At 41.7% G+C, this 21,549-nt stretch overlaps 1 protein-coding gene across 8 annotated transcripts in view; it reads left to right on the forward strand.

The window, feature by feature from the left end:
• The window catches only part of GAS2 (growth arrest specific 2), a 168,647-nt gene that overhangs the window by 31,240 nt on the left and 115,858 nt on the right, over positions 1–21,549 (forward strand). For 7 of the 8 annotated variants that reach the window (XM_039536369.1, XM_039536377.1, XM_039536370.1 and 4 more), the window contains one exon: positions 8,635–8,796. In XM_039536369.1, the coding sequence (XP_039392303.1) occupies positions 8,655–8,796 (142 nt within the window). In that variant the 5' untranslated portion in view covers positions 8,635–8,654. Of the gene's footprint in view, positions 1–8,361; positions 8,393–8,634; positions 8,797–21,549 lie in introns of all 8 variants that reach the window. The other variant, XM_039536373.1, reaches the window with a different exon arrangement.

Raw genomic sequence — 21,549 nt, forward strand, 5'->3', positions numbered from 1 at the left:
CAGCTACTAAAGTTGAACATGTTAAATCAGCAGGTCCAGATAACTTGAATCCATGAGTATTAAAAGAGCTGGCTGAGGAGCTCACGGGACCATTAATATTGCTTTTCAATAAGGCTTAGAACATTGAGAAAATTCCGGAAGATTGGAAGAAAGCTAATGTTTTTAAAAGATAAACTGGATGACCTGGTAATTATACGCCTGTCTGACAGAGATTGATCCTGAGCAAGATAATGGAGTGACTGATATAGAATTATAATAAAGAATAAAAGGAGGGTAATATTAATGTCAATCAACATGGGTTTATGCAAAACTGATCCTGTCAAACGTTTTGATGAGATTAGAAGTTTGGTTGATAAAGGTAATAGTGAGGATGTATTATACTTCTGTAAGGTGTTTGACTTGGTACTGCACAACATTTTGATTAAAAAACTAGAACAATATTAAAATTACAATGGCACACATTAAATGGATTAAAAGCTTGCTAATTGTGATAGGACTCAAAATGTAATTGTAAATGAGAAATCATTTAATGGAAGTGTTTCTAGTGGAACCTCACAGGGATCAGTTCTTCGCCTCTGCTATTTAACATTTTTATCAATGACTGTAAGAAAACACAAAATCATCATTGATACAGTTTGTAGGTAACCCAAAAATTGGAGGCATAGTAAATAATGAAGAGAACAGAGCAATCTGGATTACTTGATAAAATGGATGCAAGCAAACAATATGCATTTTAATATCACTAAATGTAACTGTATAAATCTAGGAACACAGAATGCAGGTCATATTTACAGGATGGGGACTGTATTCTGGGAAGCAGTGACTCTGTAAGAGATGGTGGGGGGGAGGAGGGGGGAAATGGTGGATAAACATCTGAACATGAGCTCCCAGTATGATGCTGTGGCTAAAGGAGCTAATGTAATCCTTAGATGTATAACAGGGGAATCTCAAGTAGGAGTAGTGAGGTTATTTTACCTCTGTATTTAGCACTGGTGTGACTGCTGCTGGAATATTGAGTCCAGTTCTGGTGCCCACAATCTAAGAAGGATATTGATAATTTGGAGAGGTTTCAGAGAAGAGGCACAAGAATGACTAAAGGATTAGAAAACATGCCTTGTAGAGAGAGACTCAAAGAGCTTAATCTATCTAGATTACCAAAGAGAAAGTTAACGGGTGACTTGATTACGGTCTATAAGTGTCTATATGTGGAACAAATATGTAATAATGGGCTCTTCAGTCTAGCAGAGAAAAATGTAACACGATCCAGTGGCTGGAAGTTGAAGCTAGACAAATTCAAATGGGAAATAAGCTGTATATTTTTAACAGTGAAGGTAATGAACCAGTGGAACAATGTGTCAAGGGTTGTGATGGATTCTCCATCACTGACAATTTTTAAATCAAGATTGGATGTTTTTCTAAAAGATATACTCTAGCAATAATTTTGGGGAAGTTGTATGGCCTGTGTTATACTGGAGGCCAGACTAGATGATCACAATAGTCCATTGTGACAGTGGAATCTCTAAATCTAGGCCAGCACAGATACCAGTTCCATGACATGTAGCAGGTGCACAGTTACCCCATTCTGCTGTTCAGCATACCCATGCAGCTTCATGCTAGGCTTAAGTGGTGTAGAGAAACTTGTGGTAGGCCCTAGCACCAGAAATGAATTGGGTTAGAGTACTGAACACAGTCTCTATTTGGCATGTGAAAATACTTCATTTGCCAAACAGCCTTTTAAAATCTTGGTGTGAGTGTGGTTTTAATATCCTAAATGGTTCTGCTTTTGCAGCCATGGATACTGAAAACTTCTATTAATCCGCAAAGCAAGTAGTGCACTGGTAGCCACAGAACAAGGTTTACCATACTGCTGCACTACTCTGCCTCACCTTTGACCCAGAAGGACAAACTCTAGGAGTGAGAAAAGAATTTGGGCTATGCACCTGTTCAGCCCCTTACTCTGTCTGCTGAGATTGCAGACGCAGAGTTTGATGTGAATGCCCGTCCAGCACCAAATGGACCAAGACAACAAAATTAATTTCATGAAGGCCACTAAATAGCCTTCAGCTGGTAACAACTTTCAGTCATTGCTTACCTGTGCTGATTTGTAATGGTAAGAGGTGAAAGGTGCTATATCCCATTACTATTTCCCTATTTTTGATACTTACACGTCCCTCATTACCCCAGAGTCTGAGCACCTCACAGTGCCCCTGTGGCAAAGAGAAGTGCTATTATCTCTATTTTATAGGTGGGGACCTAAGGCCTAGATCCTCAAAGGAAATGAATTCATTGAAATGAATGAGTGAGGTGCCTTAATACCTCTGAGGATCTAGGCCCAAGTGACTTGCTCAAGGTTATAGAAGAAGTCTGTAGTGGAGCAGGGAATTGAACAAACATCTGCAGAGTTCTAGGGTAGTCCTGGGCACTGGACCATCTCTCCTCTCTGTTCTCTCTTCTACCCATTTATGCTTTTTAATAGACAATGTGTAGTATTCTTGGTGCTTTCTGCAGTAATAATTATTCCCAACAAAAAGCCAGAAGAATAACAGAAAATTGCTTAATTGACTCTATGGCTTACACCTGATGATCATTGATGAACATCAGCAGATAGTTTAAATTACACTGCTGGCAACACACTCAGTTGAGTTACAATACACAGAAAACTAAATGTGCCACTGTAAAGCAAAAGAAAAACTTCACTGTTTGGTGGGAGCAAACAAGGAGGAATGTAACTTTCTAGCTTGTTGAAACTGTTACGTGTCATTAGGTGTACTGTAAACTATCCTGAACTGAATTCTTTACCTAGACAATGAGCCTAAGAATTTGAGATGCCTTATTGCTGTCACAGAGGTGGGGGAAAAAAAGGATTGCACTGCATAAATATGACTTGCAACAAAACAGAATGTAAGTAACGTTCTGTCCTAGCTTATGTCACTTTCAGAAGAGTAGTGGACAAAATTTGTTTCTTGAGGAGCAAGGCATTTTAGTGGTAAGTTTTTAAAATTCTTATGTGTGTCGGGTGATAGGTTCAGTTTCTTGTAGAAAAGCTGACAGATTCCATAACAAGAGAAATTCTACTTGCATTTATACAAATTGATATTAATGCTTTGTTATAGCTGACGTTATATCAGTGGCTTTACTGTTAACATACAATAATGTTTGGGGGCAAAATGCTAGTAACTTAAGGCTAGACTGTAGAGTCCTTAATGATTTCAATGAGGGGAGGGATGAGCCAGCACTAGACTGACTTAGGGGTTAGGATTTAGTTCCCTGCTGTGCCACAGACTGCATGTGTGACATTAGGGAAGTCACTTAGGGCATGTCTATTCTGTAATAAAAATCCTGCAGCACTGAGTCTGAGCCTGGGTTAGCTAACTTGGACTCTCAGTGTTTGGGCTTGTGGGGCTAAAAATTGCAGTGTAGATGTTTGGGCTGGGACTGGAGTCTTGGCTCTGAGACCTGTCATGGGGGGAGGATACCAAAGCCTGGTCTCCAGCCTGAGCCCAAATGCCTACACTTCAATTTTATAGTGCCATGAGCCCAGGTCAGCTGACCCGGGTCAGCTGTGGCCATGCCATGGATCTTTTCTCACAGTGTAGATGGACCCTACATTTCTCTGTGTTTGAGTTTCTTCTCTGAAAACTTGGGATAACAATACTTCCCTGTCTCACTACATAAATACATTAAAGATTGTGAGATTTTCAGATACTATGGGAGTGGGGATCAAAATACAGAAAGTTCATTTCCCCTGAGCAAGGACTGCAGGATCCAGCCTTGGTTATGGCTGGGATTTTCAACAAGAGCTAGGTGCTCAACTCCCATTGACTTTCAGTAGGATTTGGGTGTCTGTCTCCCTTAGGCTTCTTTGAAAATCCTAACCAATGTGTAGAGAAATGATACTAGGCAACATTTGGGCTGGTAATGCTAATCAAATGAACTGAGTCAAGTGTTTAAGTGGAAGCCAAATATTTTAATCACACAGTCACTGCGGAGGGTTAAATTCAGTTTGGATGAACTTCCCAGATTTAATATGAGGAAGGTCAGTGTCAGCACAAAAAAAACCAACCCAAAAAACAATAAAGAATTCCACAACTGCCAGTGTACTGACAACTTGAAAGCACATGGTCAAACCTACCAATCTTCAGCCTTTTCTTTTAGGCTGATATTATTCTCAAAGTGGTCATGGGTGTCAAAGGGAAGTGGTTAGCTGTGGGGGATAAGACAGGTTGGTGGAGAAATGGGAAAAAAAGGGGAACCCTCCTTCCCCTTTAGGAAGAGAAATAGTGAAACTTTACAAAAGGCAGTGGATATAGTATTTATCCATCTGTGATTTGTTTCACTGTTCTTTCCTCATCCTAGTCTCACCCCTGCCAATCTAGCTGTTCCCCTACAATCCCCCCTTTCACATACACACACCACCAATTCACCTACACCCCATTCACCAGTTGACTTGATTCCACCTGCACTCAACCATAACATCTCAATGTGTCCCACTCCTGGCTTAGAACCCTTCCCCTGCCCAGCTCCTTCCAACCCCTACCAGCTCAGAAGAGCCACCCTCACCCTCTACACACTGAGAACCCCTCTTCTTTCTACCTAAACTCGCTACCGTTCAGAAACATTCCCTTGAGTGTGAATCTTCTCCCACCAGTTACCGCCCTACACACCCACACCTCCATGATCAGAACTAGTCCCCTCTCTCATTAGGGTTGCCAACCCTCCAGGATTGGCCTGGAGTCTCCAGGAATCAGCACCAATCTCCCGGTGACTGTTGAAAGTAATCGGGAGATTTTAATAGGATATTTTAAGAAAATGACATTACCTCATGTTGGGGAAAAACAACTCCTGGAATAGCGGCAGTCAGAGTTGGCAACCTTAGCTCCCATCACCACCAGGCTCAAAAGTTCCTTCTGCTCAGAACCCTCCCCATCTTTTATTTGTTGCTGGGTCTGAAAAATGGAAGAACTAGGCCAGCAGGGAGTGTGTATACTGTGAGTCTGAACTGAAACAGCAACATGTATGCTTGAATTCCATGCTCTGTGCCTCCTTCCGCTGGCAGAAGCCCATATGCTCTTGGGGCTGCAGGGAACATGTGCAGACAATGCTGTCCTTTGTCTGTTTTTTTGCACTAGTTCTATATTCCCTGTTGTGTGTGCCTCCAGAAACCCCCTAGTGGCAGTCATGTATAATGCAGCCTACAAAGCCAGGTTGGAGCAGACCCAGCACCACCAAAAGTCGAACATGGTATGTCTACACTACAGACAACCACTGCTGGCCCATGCTTGCTGACTCAGGATCAGGGGGTTCGCGTTAAGCGACTGTTTAATTACGATGTGGACATTTGGGCTTGGGCTGCAACCCAAGTTTTGGGACTCTCCCACCTCTCAGGGTCTTAGAGCTTGGATACTAACCCAAGCCCTAATGTCTATACCGCAATTAAACAGTCCCTTAACCTGATCCCTATGAGCCTAAGTCAGCTGGCATGGGCCAGCTGTAGGCTTTTAATTACAGTGTAGAAATAACCACAGCAGCAGTATCACAGCCACACTACAGTTTCAACATTTATTGGTGGAACTCCTTGGTGGGGAACATTTCACCATACATATGTCCTTGGATGCAGAAAGGCACCTTGCTCCCAAAGAGAATCCTAAAGCACAGTGTCTTTTCATTTCTGCAGTTTCTAGATTTTCCAATGAATGTATCAGAGAATAAATGAAATAAAAAGATTATTATCTTAAAGTCTTATCTATAAACCTAAAAAGTGACTGTGCAAAAATGGTATCTTTTACTTTGCTTCCCTTGTGCATCTTGAGTCATATGTATTTATTTGAATGACTAAGATAAGTTTTTACTACTATTTCCCCATAAAAACAGCTATGGGAGAGTGACCTGGATTACATACTGGCTCACACATCAACCTAATTATTAACTGCAGGAGAAGAACTTTTTGACTTCTTTATAACTTCTGGAGAGGAAGGAGGTAGAGAAGATTTTAATACTGACTGTCATAGAATCCCTGTGACAATTTGGACAAGTCGCTTAACCTCTTTGAGTCTCAGTTCCCCTAGCTGTGAAATGGTGATGATAATACCTTCCTATCTCACTGTAAGTGTTTTGAGGCACTCAGCTACTGTGGTGATGAATGACATAGAAAAGCTTTAAAATAAGTTCTGATTGTGGAATATTTATTGTTTTTGATGTATGGGCCAGAAAGAACCCACTTGGACAGTCAGATTCCAGGCTGAGTTTGCAGAGCTGACAGCTTGAAAAATCTTTTGTTGTTTGCCTGAGAAAAATGAGCAGATTTGACCTGGATGTCGTTAACCAAGAAACTATAAAACCACGATGCCATTTTTACATAGTCAATTTTCAGAGCAGAGCTGCACTTTAATTGCATACTTTCTCACTCCAAAGTCCCTTGACTTGCAAAGGAGTTTTAGTTGCACAAGCAATTCAGGATCAGGCCCATTATTTGTAATTTTTGTCTCTTACCAACATACATCTAAGTTCTAATGATAATTCAAAAACTTAATTTTACCTTGGGGGGAGCCCAGCCCAGCCCACTGGAACATGCTGCGTCCGCGCTGCCCGGTCTGGCCCGCCGGCTGAGGCCATGCTGTCCAGCCTGCTGGAGCAGCTCCAGCCTGGTCAGAGACATCCTAAAGGGATGGGATGGGGAGAGTGTGGGGGTCCTGGGCTAGGGGTGGGGTCATGTGGGGGGTGGTCACAGGGGTTACTCCCCTGACTCCCAGCTTCTCCCCCCCAAAAGAATTTCCCCACCAGTTGCTGTCCCGGCCCATCAGGTTTACATCTGTGCCTGCGGACGCTCGAGGTAAACAAACCATCTCAGCCCACCGGCGGCTTATCCTGATGGCCTGGGAGCCAAAGTTTGCTGACCCCTGAATTATAAGGTCAGCTTATGAATGGGTTATAAAAATTTTCCATTTTTACTTATCCATCTTGGGGGGGGGTCAGCTTATAAACGAACTGGCTTATGATTGAGTATATACGGTAATTTGATATTGAGTTAATAAAATCCAAAAGTTAATAAAATTGAATATCTCAAAATTACAGTAGATACAATGCATATGTTAATATATTCAGTGTTAAATAATTGTGTAGATAATGAATGGTAACAAATGCATGCCTGATTTTTCTTCGAGAGAACCATATCTCTTTTTTGCCACCAAATCTGTCTTTTCAAATCTGTGGAGCTGCTTGAACATTGGCTGACAGATTGAAGTCACATTTGGCGTCAGAAAGACATGCAGTCAGTGGCAGAAAAATGGTTCATATAACAAGTTCATAAGATCAGTGTTCATAAAATCAGGTTCCGCTATATTACGTTTGCCATCCCTAATACTCTGACCACTGTCGTAGGATAGCAAGTTGTTCTTCCTTGTTTTTAAAGTCACTGTTACCTATGGGCTGTTATGAATTCTAGGCACTGTGCAAGGGGCAGAAGGAAACAGCCATCAGCAGTGCATCCTGCCCTGCAATCACCGTACAAGTGCAGGTCACAATGGCACAGAATAGCCAGGGTAAATAAGCATCTTCCTGATCCTTTACAAAAGAACAGTGAGAACCCTGCCTAATGCCACTTGCACACTGCAGCATATGAGCTGGCTGACCAGGTCCTGACTGTGCTTGCTAGGAGCCGTGGTGTGCCAGCTGGGACAGTAGCCAGTCCCCTAACTTGGCACTCTCTTAAGCATTAGGCTGAAACCCTACTATGCTTCACAGGGACAGGAAGAGTCTGACACCCTCTTTCCCGAGCACACCCATGCGGCAGATGGCAGAATTTGACCTTCACTAATAGAACTACAATTCCAGTGGGCACTTTACACCTCTGGCTATGGAAATGATTTTAAAAATTAAATAGGGAATAAAATATTGAATGGGAAAATGAAGTACTCTCTCACCTCTAGAGGTGGTTTCCATAGTTTAGAACTGAGGCCCATTAGCATTTGTGTCAGGATGGTGAAGTCGGAAGCTTGCACTGCTACTGTATCTGTTTTGTGGATAAACTCCATCCTCCAGGACTGCCATGCTTTGTATATTTTTTGTAGAATAATACAGAAAATTAAAATAATATTCTTTGTATAAAGGATTCTTTGTATTTTTTTATGACAATGAATCTGTGGAACCAACTAATTTCATTTGGTGGAATGAGTATTTATTTAGTACTGCTAATGGTTTGTTGTAGTTGCAGAACTCCCATCCTCATATGCTGTTCTAGGGCCTAATCCAAAGCCCACTGAAGCTCTCCATGGGTATCAGTGGACATTGGATCAGGTCCTAATGAAGTGTTAGGTCTGTATCTCAAAATGTTTATTTTGATTTGGTTTTAATTATTCTTTGCAGAGTAGTGGATTGTTGGGAACATGTTTACCAGGTGAGTACCAATAAAACAGACATTATCTGTATGATTAAATCACCAGCAAAATGCTCCATTAGCAAAACAAGACTTTCATCGTGTACGTTGTTTCCATGTGTTAGACCTACATAGGTTTGTCTGACATCTTGCATCCCAAGATCATAGTTCGTTTCAAGCACCGTCAATAAACTTAAAAAAAAAAAAAAAAAAAAAGCTTCCGGACTTATATAGTATAATGAGGTACTTTTTTAAAAAAACAGGTACTACAAGTGGATAAACAATGTGCAGTGCTCTGAGCCCAAAGGCACGAGGACCTGGCCTTTCTGATATGCATCAGTACAGCCAGTGGCTGGCCAGCAGACATGAGGCCAACTTATTACCGATGAAAGAGGATCTAGCGCTGTGGCTCACGAACCTTCTGGGTAAGAATATTTATATAGATATATATGTATGTATGTATGCATGCATGCATGAGCACACACACATATTTAAAATACAGTTATTGACAAATTACACTTGTTAGTATGTTAACTTTTGGCCTCTAGTTCAACTGGAAAGGTGGTTCTCCAGACTCTTTTCCCTTCCAAATAAGTAGTTACAATTAACTGAGTAATGCATGCAGCCATCAGCAAGGTCAGAAAGACTTTCTTATAAGAGGTACGCATTCACATTATTTATCAAGCAACAAACTAGGTAAACATTGTTCTTCACCTGGTAACTGTTGGTCCTTGAAACATTTGAATATTGAAACAGAAAAATTGACATTTATTTGAATTATATCTTTGTGTGTTTCAGTATTCTTGTTGTTACAATGAAAGAGGTTAATGGCTGCCGTCAATCGTTTCTTTGATCTTGACATCAATTTCAGACCTTGTTAAAGTCGATGGGTGACTTTTCATTCAGGCTAAATGGAAGGAGCATTTAAATGTCCCTTTGTGTATTGGTAGCTAAAGTATAAGAATTTGCCTCCCAAGGCAAAGCATTGTATGATAAAGCCAATCAGAGCTAAGCCATGTGAGCCGAGAGGTTTTCCTGGGAACTGATTGCGAATATAAGGCCTGAGGTGTTGCCTGGTTGGAGCTGTGTGTGTCCATGGGTGTGATAGGCAGAAAGTGAGCAGACAGTGAGAGAAGTAGTGAACATGGCCCTAAGCCGGAGCAAAGACAGATCTCTATGGGGCACAGGAGTCACCGGAGAAAGAGACTTGGAACTTGTGAGTCAGGAAAATGCCTCCTGTTTCTACTCTGTTCAGGGATACAGGACTTTGTGTATATTCCTTGTTGTAAATAAACAAGCTCAGTCAAAGAAATACTTGAATCATATAATCTGTTTCTCCTCCTAACTGAAAAATCTTGGCAAGGTTTCAACTATTAGCTAACCCTTCAGGCCCCAAAGGGGCATCCGTATTTTAGTAGTTGTGATAGTAAGCCCTGCAAGGGTAAGTTATAACTTCCATTCTAGTCTCTGTTCTTCAGTGGGTTATAAGTTGCTCTCATAAACAACTAGAGAAATACAACCTAGATGGAGTTATTTTAAGGAGGGTGCATAACTAATTGGAAAACCGTTCCCAGAGAGTATTTATCAGTGGTTCACAGTCAAGCTGGAAGGTCATATCTAGTGGAGTCCTGCAGGGATTGGTCCTGGGTCCAGTTCTGTTCAATATCTTCATCAGTGATTTAGATAGTGGCATAGAGAGTACACTTATAAAGTTCTCAGATGATATTAAGATGGGAGGATTTGCACATGCTTTGGAGGATAGGATTAAAATTCAAAATGATCTGAACAAACTGGAGAAACGGTCTGAAGTAAATGGGATGAAATTCAATGAGGACAAATGCCAAGAACTCCATTGAGGAAGGAACGATCAATTGCACACATACAAAATGGGAAATGACTGCCTAGGAAGGAGTACCGTGGAAAAGGATATGGGGATTATAGTGGATCACAAGCTAAATATGAGTCAACAGTGTAACACTATTGCAGAAAATGCAAACATCCATTCTGGGGTGTATTAGCAGCAGTGTTGTAAGCAAGACACAGAAAGTAATTCTTCCCTTCTACTCTGCAGTGATAAGATCTCAGCTGGAGTATTATGTTCAGTTCTGGGAGCCACATTTCAGGAAAGATGTGGACAAATTGGAGAAGGTCCAGAGAAGAACAACAAAAATGATTAAAGGTCTAGAATGACTATGAGGAAAGATTGAAAAAACTGGATTTGTTTAGTCTGGAGAAGAGAAGACTGAAGGGGGACATAACAGTTTTTAAGTACATAAAGGAGGAGGGTGAAACATTGTTCTCATTAACCTCTGAGGATAGACAAGAAATAAGGGGCTTAAATTGCCACATGGGAGGTTTAGATAGGACATTAGGAAAAACTTCTTAACTATCAAGGTAGTTAAGCATTGAAACAAGTTGCCTAGGGAGGTTGTGGAATCTGTCATGGGAGGTTTTTAAGAACAGGTTAGAAATAAAACCTGTCAGGAATGATCTAGTTATTACATAGTACTGCTTTGTGTGCAGGGGATTGGGCTAGATGACCTCTCGAGGTCCCTTCCAGTCCTACACTTCTATGATTCTATTACACTGGTCTACAATTTTTTAGAAGTCGTCTGCTTCAGTGATAAAATGTCCTTTTTATTATGTATTTTGATGTGCTGAATTCAAATATGACAATTAAAACAACTGATTGGCTACTGTTTCTAAGAAATTTAAGTTTTTACATTTTATGTCTATGTATATTGTGTAGGTAGTAGAGTTTTAATCATAAATTGTAAACCTAGGTCTTTTCATGTGTTTATGGTTGCTTTACATGATAATATTTCACCTGTCCTGTTTATGTAACACTTTAAACATCAGCAAAAGGGTTATATAACTAAAATTTATTATGAAACAAAAGGCAAAAAACTATTATGTACATAGTTTAGTCCTATTCAGTGTCTACTCGGCACTTCTTGGCTTGTCTCTTGTAGTCATTAAATGGAGCATCTCTTGTCACTGTCCAGCAATAGTCTGCAAGCATTGATGGGCTCCATTTGCCCTGATAGCGTTTCTCCATTGTTGCAATGTCCTGGTGAAATCGCTCGCCGTGCTCGTTGCTCACTGCTCCACAGTTCAGTGGAAAAAAATCTAGATGAGAGTGCAAAAAATGTATCTTTAGTGACATGTTGCAACCAAGGCTTTTGTATGCCTTGAGGAGGTTTTCCACCAACAACCTGTAGTTGTCTGCCTTGTTGTTTCCGAGAAAATTTATTGTCACTAACTGGAAGGCTTTCCATGCCGTCTTTTCCTTGCCACGCAGTGCATGGTCAAATGCATCATCTCGAAGAAGTTCACGAATCTGAGGACCAACAAAGACACCTTCCTTTATCTTAGCTTCACTTAAGCTTGGAAATTTTCCACGGAGGTACTTGAAAGCTGCTTGTGTTTTGTCAATGGCCTTGACAAAGTTCTTCATCAGACCCAGCTTGATGTGTAAGGGTGGTAACAAAATCTTCCTTGATTCAACAAGTGGTGGATGCTGAACACTTTTCCTCCCAGGCTCCAATGACTGTCGGAGTGGCCAATCTTTCTTGATGTAGCGGGAATCTCTTGCACGACTATCCCATTCACAGAGAAAACAGCAGTACTTTGTGTATCCAGTCTGCAGACCAAGCAAGAGAGCAACAACCTTCAAATTGCCACAAAGCTGCCACTGATGTTGGTCATCGTTTATGCACCTCAAAAGTTGTTTCAGTTGTCACAGGTTTCCTTCATATGAACTGCATGACCAACTGGAATTGATGGCAAAACATTGCCATTATGCAGTAAAACAGCTTTAAGACTCGTCTTCGATGAATCAATGAACAGTCTCCACTCATCTGGATCGTGAACGATGTTGAGGGCTGCCATCACACCATCGATGTTGTTGCAGGCTACAAGATCACCTTCCATGAAGAAGAATGGGACAAGATCCTTTTGACGGTCACGGAACATGGAAACCCTAACATCACCTGCCAGGAGATTCCACTGCTGTAGTCTGGAGCCCAACAGCTCTGCCTTACTCTTGGGTAGTTCCAAATCCCTGACAAGGTCATTCAGTTCACCTTGTGCTTTCAAAGTTTGGCCATTATCTTTGAAAAATCATGGCGCTCGGGGGAGGTCCCGGATGACTGGAAAAAAGCTAATGTAGTGCCCATCTTTAAAAAAGGGAAGAAGGAAGATCCAGGGAACTACAGGCCAGTCAGTCTCACCTCAGTCCCTGGAAAAATCATGGAACAGGTCCTCAAGGAATCAATTCTGAACCACTTAAAGGAGGGGAAAGTGATCAGGAACAGTCAGCATGGATTCACCAAGGGCAAGTCATGCCTGACTAACCTAATCACCTTCTATGATGAGATAACCGGCTCTCTGGATGAGGGGAAAGCAGTGGATGTGCTATTTCTGGACTTTAGCAAAGCTTTTGATACAGTCTCCCACAGTATTCTTGCCAGCAAGTTAAAGAAGTATGGGCTGGATGAATGGACGGTAAGGTGGATAGAAAACTGGCTAGATGGTCGGGCTCAACGGGTAGTGATCAATGGTTCCATGTCTAGTTGGCAGCCGGTATCAAGTGGAGTGCCCCAAGGGTCGGTGCTGGGGCCGGTTTTGTTCAATATCTTCATTAACGATCTGGAGGATGGTGTGGACTGCACCCTTAGCAAGTTTGCAGATGACACTAAACTGGGAGGAGTGGTTGATACGGTGGAGGGTAGGGATAGGATACAGAGGGACCTAGACAAATTAGAGGATTGGGCCAAAAGAAATATGATGAGGTTCAACAAGGACAAGTGCAGAGTCCTGCACTTAGGACAGAAGAATCCCATGCACTGCTACAGACTAGGGACCGAATGGCTGGGCAGCAGTTCTGCAGAAAAGGACCTAGGGGTTACAGTGGACGAAAAGCTGAATATGAGTCAACAGTGTGCCCTTGTTGCCAAGAAGGCTAATGGCATTTTGGGTTGTATAAGTAGGGGCATTTCCAGCAGATCGAGGGATATGATCATTCCCCTCTATTCAGCACTGGTGAGGCCTCATTTGGAGTACTGTGTCCAGTTTTGGGCCCCACACTACAAGAAGGATGTGGATAAATTGGAGAGAGTCCAATGGAGGGCAACAAAAATGATTAGGGGGCTGGAGCACATGACTTATGAGGAGAGGCTGAGGGAACTGGGATTGTTTAGTCTGCAGAAGAGAAGAATGAGGGGGGATTTGATAGCTGCTTTCAACTACCTGAAAGGGGGTTCCAAAGACGATGGATCTAGACTGTTCTCAGTGGTAGAAGATGACAGAACAAGGAGTAATGGTCTCAAGTTGCAGAGGGGGAGGTTTAGGTTGGACATTAGGAAAATCTTTTTCACTAGTAGGGTGGTGAAGAACTGGAATGGGTTACCTAGGGAGGTGGTGGAATCTCCTTCCTTAGAGGTTTTTAAGGTCAGGCTTGACAAAGCCCTGGCTGGGATGATTTAGTTAGGTTTGGTCCTGCTTTGAGCAGGGGGTTGGACTAGATGACCTCCTGAGGTCCCTTCCAACCCTGAGATTCTATGATTCTATGATTGTGTTATGAGGTGTGGTTCAGAGGAGGAGGATGGGAGAAAATGTGTGTCCTGTGACGTTGATGGTTCAGGACCAGAAGTTTCATCCTCTTCCTCGTCTGACTCAAGTGAGAATGATTCTGGTGCATCAGGAACAGGCAGTCCTTCTCCGTGGGGTACTGGGTGTATAGCTGATGGAATGTTTGGATAATGCACAGTCCACTTTTTCTTCTTTGACACACCTTTCCCAACTGGAGACACCATGCAGAAGTAACAATTGCTGGTATGATCTGTTGGCTCTCTCCAAATCATTGGCACTGCAAAAGGCATAGATTTCCTTTTCCTGTTCAACCACTGGTGAAGATTTGTTGCACAAGCATTGCAGCATATGTGTGGGGCCCACCTTTGTCCTGATCTCCAATTTTGCAGCCAAAATAAAGGTGATAGGCTTTCTTAACCATAGTGGTTATACTGCGCTTTTGTGATGCAAAAGTCACTTCACCACAAACATAGCAGAAGTTATCTGCACTGTTCACACAAGTACGAGGCATCTCTGCTCACTTTGGCTAAACAGAAATGTGTCCCTTTGCAAAATCAAACACTGACAAATAAGAGAGCACGACACTGTATGATTTCTAGAGCTGATATAGGGCAATTAGTTCAGCAGAGTGATGTAAGCTTCGTTATGATTGCATCATCCATGACTTCTAGGAATAACATGATGCAATTCATATCATGTATGACACAATACCAGCTTCAGATTGCATCATTCATTGTTTTGCCTAAAAAGCAAGTACTGTCCAAACCCAGTAATAGATTTATTCATAGATCCAGTCAAAGATGTATTTTAGTCATTTCTGGTTTAAATTGAGATCCCTTCCCTTTATAACTCACTTATCCTCCGCTATTCCCAAGTCAAGGGTCGTATATATTGACCCAATAGCATAACTTGAAAACTAGAGCCAATCAACAATTTTAAGCATCATTTTCGTTCTCAGTGACCCAGAATTAGTAAAGTTTGACTACATTTATTTCAGAAGCATTTTGGCTGTAGAGCAGTGTTATTTGAACCTTCTCAGTGACAATTTCATATAAACCACTGTGTATATATATAGTGCTTTTTCAAATGAGCATCTTAAAGGCTTTTATAAAAATTCACCTCACAATATTACCTGCAAAGAAGGTAAATATTGTTAGGAGAAATGTCTGTATACATGTTAACAGTTAATAGAGAAGATGTCAGTACATGGTCTTCAAGAATATACAACATAGTTCCTCTGTTTTATAGGAACAATAACATTTCTTCTTGTTCTTCTTTCTAAGTGTCTGTTGTGTAGCTTTTTACAACAGCTCTTAATACATTACACCAATTTTAAAGATGGGGAAAGTAAGGCACAGCAAATTGAAATGTCTCATCAAGGTCACAAAAGAAGGGACTGATTCTACAAGCCTTCTGTGCACGGAACTCCCATTGAAGTTAATGGGCACTGTAAATATAGAATTGCCCAAGTCAGCCATAGAGGTGAGAATCTTGATGCCCAACCCTCGCTTAACCACTAGACAGCTCTCTTTTTCTATTTTAATAACATTTAAAGTCACAAGAAGCTCTTCATGGTTTAAACATTGAACATTCTGATTAAACAGGAAAGTACTACTAATCACTAATGAAGCAAAATGGAAACTTGCTTACAGTCAGTAACACATAGGTCTCACACTGACAAGATCATGAATGAGGCCACTTTTCAGCAAGAAAGTGGCATCAGCAGGAGGGTCTGAAATGCCAAATATAATTAAAAATCTTATTTTCAAATGCATGTCAAACTGCGACCCTTCACAGTGCTGTGCTAACCTAAACAAGTGCAGCTTTGTTTTAAATATGTAGCATACAGTTTCCAGCAGTTTCATTCTCCCACTGCTTTTCACAAATGGATCCTCTCACTTATGCAAGTTTGGTTTCAAGGGAATTACCCCATATCTTCACAAGACAGGAGACTTGGCCCATGTTTTTAAAAACGAGTTTCTTAATTGACTATGCATTGTTGTTTTTGCTGAATCAGGACACACTTTTGTTTCACCTAGTTGTTGTTTATTAATTTACATTGCACAACACTTAAGCTGCACGACAGTCAGGCAGACAGGGAGTCAGACACACTTGGACTTACAGCAATACAGTAGAACCTCAGAGTTATGAACACCTCCAGAATGGTTCGTAACTTTGAACAAAGCCTTATGGTTCTTTAAAAAGTTTTGAAACTTTACTATGCAGAAGAAAAATGCTACTTTTCCTTATTTTTGTAGTAGTTTATGTTTAACACAGTACTATAATGTATTTGCCTTTTTTTTTGGTCTCTGCTGATGCCTGATTGTGTACTTCCAGTTCCAAATGAGGTGTGTGGTTAATTGGTCAGTGTGTAACTATGGTGTTCATTACTCTGAGGTTCTACTGTATAGAGTTTTACAAATACATATAATATCTTCTTTTGCCAACAGTACTGTCTGAATCTGTTTACTGAATGGGGCAGGTGTATCTCTGGAGTTTCATTTGCAGAGGCAAATACTGATCAATGGAAATAAAGGTGACAGTAGTTTTGCTTCCAGCTTCTATGATTTAAGCTCAGAATTACAAACTGAAAACCATGACAATGTACTGGCTGAGATTGTAAATGTACATAGAGGTTTGGACAATAGATTCAGGAGAGCTGGGCAATGCAACTTGAATTTGTGATTTGAAATAGATGAGGAGCTCAGAGAAGACTGAGATGTGTACTATTGCTGTGTATGGTGGTTTTTTGTTTTTTTTAGTTTTTTAGTCAAAGTCATTCTTTGACCCTCTTATCCCCCATAAACTCTGAAGAGTTAAAACAATGTCCCTTTGCTTTGATTCAGCATGAAGAATAACATGAAAAACTTGGCTAGGCAGCAGTACTACAGAGAAGGATCTGGATTTATAAATTGAATGAGTCAATAATGCAGTGCAGTTGCAAAAAAAGGCAAATGTCATTCTGGGATGCATTAACAGGAGTGTCTTGTATAAGGCACTGGATGTAATTGTTTTACACTGGTGAGCCTCAGCGGGAGTACCGTGTCCAGTTTTTGGCACCACACTTCAAGAAAGATGTGGACAAATAGGTGAGAGTGCAGAGGAGAGCACCAAAAATAAGAGATTTAGAAAACGTGACCTATAAAGAAAGATTGAAAGAATTGGGCATGTTAAGTCTAGAGAAAGGAAGGCTGTGGGGCAACATCAGTCTTCAAATTATGATAAGGGCTGTTGTGATGAGGACCGTAATCAATTGTTCTCCATGTCCATTGAGTGTAGGACAAAAAGTAATTGGCATAATTAACAGCAAAGGAGATTAGCTTAGATGTTAGGAGAAACTTTCTAACTATAAGGGCAGTTCAGCACTGGAACAGATTATGTAGGCAGGCTGTGGAATCCCCATCACTGGAAATTTTTAAAGAACAGGCTTAGATACAGAGATGGTCTAGTTATACTTAGCCCTGCCCCAGTGTGGGGGATGAACTAGATGATCTCTTTCAGCCCTAGATTTTTTTAAATTTTAAAATTATCTTCAAGGAGATCCTGGTAGTTTAAGCACACATTCTGCTGATGATCTGTGATCTCAGTGGAGTGCACTTCTCAGAGTTGCTCAAAGGACTATTTCTGACAGCTGCAGAGTCTGTATACATGTGGCTGCATTTCATTACATGTGCATACATAAAAATGCAGAACAAGAAATAAAAGGAAGTGCCAAATTCCTAAAATCAGTAATTCAGGTAGTTTAAACAATCAGGCCTGGTCTACACTACGCGTTTAAACCGAATTTAGCAGCGTTATACCGATTTAACCCTGCACCCGTCCACACAATGAGGCCCTTTATATCGATATAAAGGACTCTTTAAACCAGTTTCTGTACTCCTCCCCGACGAGAGGAGTAGCGCTGAAATTGGTATTACCATATCGGATTAGGGTTAGTGTGGCCGCAAATCGACGGTATTGGCCTCCGGGCAGTATCCCACAGTGCTCCATTGTTACCGCTCTGGACAGCAATCTGAACTCGGATGCACTAGCCAGGTAGACAGGAAAAGCCCCGCGAAGTTTTGAATTTCCTGTTTGCCCAGCGTGGAGCTCTGATCAGCACGGGTGGCGATGCAGTCACAAATCCAAAAAGAGCTCCAGCATGGACCGTATGGGAGATACTGGATCTGATCACTGTATGGGGAGGTAAATCTGTTCTATCACAGCTCCGTTACAGAAGACGAAATGCCAAAGCATTTGAAAAAATCTCCAGACAGAGGCCATAGCAGGGACTCAGCACAGTGCTGCGTGACAGTCCCCGCAGTCTCCGAAAAGCATTTGCATTCTTGGCTGAGCTCCCAATGCCTGTACGGTCAAACACATTGTCCGGGGTGGTTCTGGGTATAGCTCGTCAATTTAACCCCTCCCCCCCCGTGAAAGAAAAGGGAAAAAAATTGTTTCTTGACTTTTTTAAATGTCACCCTATGTCTATTGCATGCTGCTGGTAGACGGGGTGCTGGAGCGCTAAACCGCAGCATCCTCTGCTCTCTCCTCCCCGGTGGCAGATGGTACAGAAGGACTGGTATCCATCCTCATCATCAGCCCGTGAGAGTGAGGTTGGCCAGGGGCGCCTGGGTAAAAATAGGAATGACTCCTGGTCATTCCCAGCAGATGGTACAAAACAGCTGGTAACCGTCCTCATCATAGCAACTGGGGGCTGAGCTCCATCAGCCCCCCCCCCTTCGTGTCTAAAGAAAAGATTCTGTACTGCCTGGACTATCGTAGCAGCAGAAGGCTGGTCTCCTCTCCCCCCTAGCCTTTAATGTCCTGCCTGGACTATCATAGCAGCTGGAGGCTGTCTCCCCCTCATTTTATCTCACTACAAAGTCTGTGTTTCTTATTCCTGCATTCTTTATTACTTCATCACACAAATGGGGGGACACTGCCACGGTAGCCCTAGAGGGTTGGGGGAGGAGGGAAGCAACGGGTGGTGGTGTTGCAGGGGTACCCCCTAGAATGGCATGCAGCTCATCATTTCTGCGGGATCTCTGGGGATCTGACACGGAGCGGCTGTGCTCTCTGGTTCTCTAGTACACTTGCCCCATATTGTAGGCTCTATTTTTAGACAAAACATAGGAAGGGAATGACCCAGGGAGTCATTCCCATTTTTGCCTATGTGCCCCCAGCCAACCTCAGCGAGGCCAGGGAATAATCCCGTAGTGTAGACATACCCTCACTCTCTCTGAGTTCTCAGATTGCCTCGTATTGGGGAAGGTGTCACAATCAGACTTTTGCTTGAGTAGGGACTACAATATTTGTACCTTTTTATTTGGAAAATATTTTTAGCTCTGACATGGATGTATACTCTCAGCTCTTTGTGTTCGTTTATTTCTTATTTAGTGGCTTTTAAATTTACTCCCATATATTGTTTTCTCTTAATAGATTCCATTCCCCACTTCCCTTCTTTATAATTATCATTCTGTACTCTACAATAAGGGCAAGATTTTTCCAGTTCTCAGAATCATGCTTAGGACCTTGTTTTCAAAAGAGCCTGTGTTTAGGTATCTAAATAAAAGCCCAATTTTCAGAAATAGTCAGCACCCAGTAATTCCCATTGTGAAATTATGGGGCTGATTTTCAAAAGAGATCAGCACCCAGCATGGTTGTTCAGTTGGAGCTGAGTTCTTTTGAAATGGGACTGCCATGTGCTTTAAGTTAAGCATGCACCTAAGTTCTTTGCTGAAGAAGGATGTGGTCCCAGATCCTCAAAAGTATTTAGGTGCCTAACTCCCATTGAAATAAATGGCTCCTAAATGTCTTTGAAGATCTGGTTCGTGGCCTTCTACACTGGATAGCTGGAAAAGATGGCATATTGGGAATGCAGAGTCAGTGTGTCAAGTCTCAAACAGGGATATTTCACTTGTTTTACTCCCAAACTGGCTATAAACTAGCCTATGTTCCAGCAGTTACTTAGGGCTGGTCTCCACTACCAGGGAGATTGACCCTGATGCAATCGATGCATCAGGGATTGAATTAGTGGGTCTAGTGAAGATCTGCTAAATCGATGGCAGAGCACTCTCCAGTCGACCCTGGTACTCCAGCTCTCCGAGAAGAGTAAGGGAGGTCGACTGGAGAGTGTCTCCTGTTGACCCAGTGCTGTGAAGACACCGCACTAAGTCGACCTAAGCTATGTCGACTCCAGCTATGTTATTCACGTAGCTAGAGTAGCGTAATTTAGGTCAATTTACCTCTGTAGTTAAGACAACTCCTTAATCTCTTTTAAAGTGTAATGTCCATTGCCTCATTACTCCTGATAGGAACTTCAGTACCTTCCGAGTCCCACTTCTTTTCAGGGCTGGTTGAACCAGGCTGCCAAATCTGAAGCCACATAAAACCACAGATCAAATTTAATGGGCTAGGGCTTTGCAGAGACTCCTGAACAGTTGGCTTTGGCTCTGTCACCCTCTTCTGAGTTTAATAACAATGAGGCCTACTGTATAAGGTGGCAGCCCTTCTGAGCCCTGTCCAGTTTAGAGGTCACTGAAATACTAGATTTAAGAGTATGGTTCAATTAGCTCTGTGGAGTTGGTGTTTTGAGTTTTTTAGCTTGAGAGTTTGTTGTAATGCTTATGAAGCACCCAGGAGCTAGGTTTATCAGAGGAGGAAGCTCAGCATATTTTTTCTACTTCACAAGCACTGAGCTTAGTTCTCCTTGAACTTCTGGAAACTTCTGTTTCACACTGGGCATGCTCACATGCTTAACACAGGATTAGTATAATCATGCCATACTATTATTACATAATCTCATTAGCATACAGCTCTCATACAGAAACATTGCATTCTTTTTCCTTACTGCCTCCCTTTATCCCCTTTTATGGATATTTAACTTTGAAATAGATTTTTTTCCCTCAATTATTTGTTGAGTCAGTTACATCTGATCACAACCTTGTGTGTCTTTTGTTGGTTTTCTCAAAACACAGCTACTAGGAGAGCTGGTTTTAAAGATTTCAAAATTTGTAAAGTTGATGAAAATTTTAATATTTCAAATTTTGATTGAGAAATGTGTTGATTAGCTCTAGTTGGTAACATTACTTTCATTTTAGGCATCTTATACTTTCACTTTAGCTAGTCGGACTTGTCATCCTTCATGATGTTTGTGGCTGATTTTCAGTAGTGCTGAGTACCTGCAGCTCCAGTCAGTTGGAGATGTAGGTATCTGAAAATCAAGCCATTGGTGGTTTTGGTGCTGCTAATGATTCTTCTGGCACTGACACAGAATGATTCTCATTCTGTTGCATGTTCCTTGAGTTTTCACCTCTTTTCCTTCTGACCCAATATGCCTTTGGGATGTCTTAGGTATTTCATTTCAAGTAGACATTGATTATTTCTCTGCTGCTGACTTTTCACAATATAAGATCACTTGTCTCTTGTGGGAGCCAAAACTCACTGGCTTCCAGCTTTTATCATCTGTTCTAAAGCGAGTTAATCACCTTCTTGTCAACCTGAACAATGGTTCTGTATGCCTGTTGTAAAATTGTTGTCTTTTTTGCTTTGCTTCCTGTTTTGTTTTTAAGTCTAGTATCTGCTTCAGTTTGAGCAAAAGAGGT

The sequence above is a fragment of the Mauremys reevesii genome, linkage group 4 (assembly GCF_016161935.1).
Source record: "Mauremys reevesii isolate NIE-2019 linkage group 4, ASM1616193v1, whole genome shotgun sequence".
Lineage (NCBI taxonomy): Eukaryota > Metazoa > Chordata > Testudines > Geoemydidae > Mauremys > Mauremys reevesii.